General features: G+C 37.8%; 1 protein-coding gene across 2 annotated transcripts in view; it reads left to right on the top strand.

Annotated features, from left to right (window-relative positions):
- The window catches only part of WRN (Werner syndrome, RecQ helicase-like), a 122245-nt gene extending 119720 nt beyond the window's left edge, over window positions 1-2525 (top strand). For both annotated transcript variants that reach the window (XM_014537872.1, XM_014537871.1), the window contains exon 37: window positions 1805-2525. In XM_014537872.1, the coding sequence (XP_014393358.1) occupies window positions 1805-1924 (120 nt within the window). In that variant the 3' untranslated portion in view covers window positions 1925-2525. The remainder of the gene's footprint in view (window positions 1-1804) is intronic.
- The last annotated feature ends 2526 nt before the right edge of the window (window positions 2526-5051 follow it).

Raw genomic sequence — 5051 nt, 5'->3', positions numbered from 1 at the left:
GTTGTAGAATTTCCACTCAGCCAGACTTCCTGTGGTTCTGGATGATGTCCGTTCCATCTTTTAGTTGTATTTTTGAAGTGGTTGTGCGAGGCAGCAATCTCCGGTGTTTACCTATGCCGACATCTTGGTGTTCCTCTTTTTTTGACTTTTAGCTTTTGCAAAAATGTGAATAGTCCTTTCTTCTACACTTGATTTCTTTAATTAAGTTGGAACAGCTAACAGATTTTACTATTTTTATTTTTACTTATTTATTTTAAAATATATTTGATTGATTTTTCACAGAGCGGAAGGGAGAGGGATAGAGAGTTAGAAACATCAATGAGAGAGGAACATCGATCAGCTGCCTCCTGCACACCTCCTACTGGGGATGTGCCCGCAACCAAGGTACATGCCCTTGGCCGGAATTGAACCTGGGACCCTTCAGTCCGCAGGCCGACGCTCTACCTACCGAGCCAAACCGGTTAGGGCTTTACTTATTTATTTTATCCACACCTGAAGATACGACCTTTATTGATCTTTAGAGAGAGAAAGGAAGAGGGAGAGAGAGAGAAGAATTGATGTGAGAGCGAAACATCAATCAGTTGCTTCCCTCACACTACCCAACTGGAGCTTGAACCCAAGATCTGGGTATGTGCCCTGACTGGGAATTGAATCCACAGCCTTTTGGTGTATGGGATGACACTCCAACTAATTGAGCCATACCAGCCAGAGCACTTTTTACCTTTTTAAATATAGGCTTTAGAGTTTTTTTTGCCAAGTATCTTTTACTCCACCCTCCCACACGCACCATCCTTAAATATTTAGAAACCATTTTTTAAACATAGAAAACATAATAAAATAGTAAGCCATTAATGTACAATATATAGGTATAGTCTTCATTTTTTAAATGGAATACCATACTTTTGTACCTTTGGCTAGCAGACATTATAACTGAGATGAGGCCACCATTTCATAAAGTTCTTCAAATAGTTCTGATAACTAAACTAACTCTGCCGGATTCCACAGTGTACCAATGGTAGGATGATTTCTCTGTCATGTCCTCAAACTAAGATAACACAAGTTAATACAATTTTAGCCTTATGGAACACTTACCTACTTAAAACTTTTATTTTGTTCATGTGTGGGTTGTTTAGTGCACAATCACTGTCTGGTTCTTAAAACAATTTTTCTTCAGGGATTTTTAGGGTTCTGAGGCTTCATTTGGTGCACGGGCCCCTAAAATTGTGCAAAGTATTGTACATGGATACGTTTGTCTTTTTTTTTAGCAGATTTTTAGCAGATTCTCAAAAGTCTATGAAATGAAAAAAAATTTAAATTTATTTGGCAAATTTATTTGAGTATCTTCTATGTCTCAGTAACTCTGCAAGGGACTGAAGGTGACTAAACCATTCTACTCCGCCTACCATTGTACGTGTAGAAGTTACATGCTTTTTCAGATGCCTAATATAATGGTGTGTGCATGCACACATGTTTGTGCACACATGTACCCAAGCGGATATCTTCTTTAGAGCATTAAATTTGCCATTTTGGTCACCTCAAAGCACATACACTATGGGACGTAGACCTGAAATGATACCTAACTTTTTCCTTCCTGAGTGAGTGTCTGTACTTGAGTGTCTAAGCATACACCACAGGATGGCAAGTAAATTGCCTAAAGCAATGATATAGTGATCTTGTATCTCTTTTTTTACTTTTTGATCCAGAAATAAATTGTATAGATTTCACTATTTTGTTTTATTTGGCGAGAGAAGGCTTATGGCTGTATTTAGTAATCTGTTATTCCTTTTCTGTTTCTTTCTTATAGACTTCACCCAAAACCTCACAGAGAAAATTACCTGAATGGTTTGCCAAAGGAAATGAGACTTTAGCTGTTACCAGCAATAAATCAATGGCCAAAACAAAAAAGAAGGGTCTTTTTAGTTAAAATGGCAGCTGCCAGAAGAATTATGTTTGTCTTGCTGTATTATAAGAGAGGTACTGTATTTTATTTTTGAAAAGAGTGGGAAATAATATGTAAACTTAAAAATTATTTAATCTCAAAGTAAAATTCATCTATTCACTAATCAGCTGGCATCTTAAAACAGCCTTGTGCAATTTCCATAAAATTGAGTCTTCTGAGTACGTCATAGAATGCTGAGTTTCCTTTAAGATTGCTTTAAGAATTGTTATTGCCCGGTTTTCTAATCATTTTATATCAGCAGTATATTTGGAAAATGTAATTTGTGTGATATGATACAGATAACAGATTAGTAGCTGTGTGGTGATATTGTGTGTGATGTAAAACATTCCTGTATTACCCAGATTCTGTCTTGTACATGAGGAAAACAGTGATTTTACAAATTGCCTTTACTCTCTTTAGACAGTACTCCTCTACACGTTGTTAAATGGACCAGAGCTGTGAAAGTGAAACATTTTGGGTTCCAAGAATATAACAAAAGACACCATTTATACTAGAAAACTGCATTTTCTACAATATTTCTATCATTTTTTAAATAATAAACTTTAAAAATGTTATTTATACTGAATGTTATGAAGAGTATATGTAAATCTATTTTAAGCCTTCGTTTACTTAATAACATTTTTTTGAGGGTGTCAGAATTTGATTCTAAAATCTATTAATGTCATACATATAACTTAAATATCTGAAACCCATACTCTTGACTCTGATTTGGGTAAACCATAATTAATATAGCTTTAAGCAGTTTATCATATAGCCTTAATTGACTTTGGTAAATACAAATAACTGTTGTTAATAAAGAAGAAATATATGCATGGTTGTTTTTAGAAAAACGAAAAAAAGAAAAATCACCAATAGTCCCACTAGTTAACCCCTTTTATGACATATTCCATAACTTTTTACATTTACTTCTTTTCTAAGTTTGTTACATGAATAATATAAGAAAGAATTTTCTTTGTAAAGCATTCAAGCTACACTTAAAACATGGAAGTCCCCACAGTCCTGTTTCCTCATATGCCATTACCAGCCTTTACCAGAAGGTAACTTCTGTCATATATATGACATGTGGTTCTCTAGTCATTTCTTCTGCATTTACATGCTTTTGTATTTGCATCTGTACATATTCTTTTTTTTTCTTTTTTTTTAACACAAATGAGATCATGCTATAATTTTCGGCAGCAAATTTTGTACTTAATATATCACGAAGATCTTTCCATGTCAGTACATATTGATCTCATTGTTTTTTTTACAGTAACATAATATTCTCTTCAATCCTATAATTTATATAATCACTTTTCTATTGGTCATTTCTATTTGAACAGTTTTGTCATTGAATAATCTTCCACAGAATCTGTTCTGTGGCTTTATGCGGTACAGGAATTCTCTGAGTGTGGTCTGCAGACTGTTTGGAGTCCCTAAGACCCTCTCAGGGGGTCTGCAAAGCCAAAACTATTTTCATAATACCAAGATGTTATCTGCCTTTTGTATTATGTTGATATTTGCAATGAGGGTGCAAAGTAATAGGGAGTAAAACCACTGATATTTTAGTGCAGCGATCACCAACCGGTGGTCCGCAGACTTCTGGTGGTCCATGAGGTCCAAAAGGTTGGCAACCGCTGTGTTAGTGCAAAGCAAGGCAATGGTACCGAATTATTGATTGTACTAATTCTTAGTCCTTTTCAGTACTCTGTGTGATGAAATGCCAGTATGCATAAAGCTCTTCAGCTGCCAAAGCATGATGGTCATCTCCTTTGATTGTGTGAGTTGTCCCCATGGAACACCACTTCTATTGAAAAGAATGACTGACGGGAAACTGTGATTAGCCAGATGTGGGTGTTCGGTGAACATTTCCTGAAAACTGAGCAAAGTCATCCTCTCACTTCAAGGAAAACTGCTGATTATTTGTCTCCAGTGATAAAATTGGAGAGTTCAAGAGAAATTTATAATTTTGAAAAACTTGTGTCTGTTACCAGGAGTTTGACAGCTTCCCATACCATAACGCAGACTCTTCTAATGAGATGGAAAGGGTTAATTTTTTTAAACATTATTGATTTTGGGCAACAGTTAGAAGATCTGCATAACTCAGAGAACCAATATTTTCTGAATGATTAATACATCTATATTATAAAAGGCCTGTGACCCTAATGCCCTAACGACCAACGGCTGGCGTGGGTGGGCGGGGCTGCAAGCACAGCCGAGCGATTTTGTGTACTGGGCTTCTAGTCTATATATATAAAAATCTAAGCGACCTTTAGGATGGAATGACCAGAGTGACCAGAACGATGGGTTGCTATGATGCGCACTGACCACCAGGGGGCAGATGCTCAACACAGGAGATGCCCCCAGCCCACAGGCCCTGATTGTCGATGGGGCCTGCTGGCCACCCTCCTGGTCCCTCCCTGCAGCCGGTAGGCCCTGATTGACCTGCCACCCACCCGCTGTGGTGGCGGTTGGCCCCTCCCCCCAGCTGGCAGGTCCCGATCGCTCAATCAGGGCCAGGCCCCAGGCTGGGACGGGACTGGGGGTGGGTGGCAGCAGACACAGGCGGCGAGGGAAGGAGGAGGGGAGGCAGGGAACCTGATTGGTCCTAATTGCCGCCCAGGCCTAGGGACCCCACCTGTGCACGAATTTCGTGTACCGGGCCTCTAGTGTCTAATAAAATCATGCATAGACAAAAGATCCATTCAGAGTGCACAGTGGACCAAAGGATTTTAACATAGCACAGTAAGACACTAACACTTGTCCAGTTTGGATATAGTTTCAAAGAAGAATGTCTTCAGTTATCTGGAAAGGTTATGAAAATACTTCTCCTTTTTCCAACCACATACCTGTTTGAGATCAAACTTTCTTCATAAACTTTGGCCAGGACAGCATATCGAAACAGATTGAATGAAGAAGCAGATCTGAGAATCCAGACACTTCTGTTAAACCAGATGATGATGTCACTTTTCTCACTATTGGGAGTGGGGTTTCCAAAAACTGTATTGATGTTAACATGTAATACTGCTATTTTTAAACAAATTAATAAGTATTTTTAAATTTTTTCTCAGTTTTAATTTCTAAAAATGGTAAATACTGATAGCTATTACCTACA

Source organism: Myotis brandtii, unplaced genomic scaffold, assembly GCF_000412655.1.
Source record: "Myotis brandtii unplaced genomic scaffold, ASM41265v1 scaffold185, whole genome shotgun sequence".
In the NCBI taxonomy this organism is placed as follows: Eukaryota; Metazoa; Chordata; class Mammalia; order Chiroptera; family Vespertilionidae; genus Myotis; species Myotis brandtii.
The sequence above is the reverse complement of the archived record's forward strand: the minus strand, read 5'-3'. Positions and strand labels throughout refer to the sequence as shown.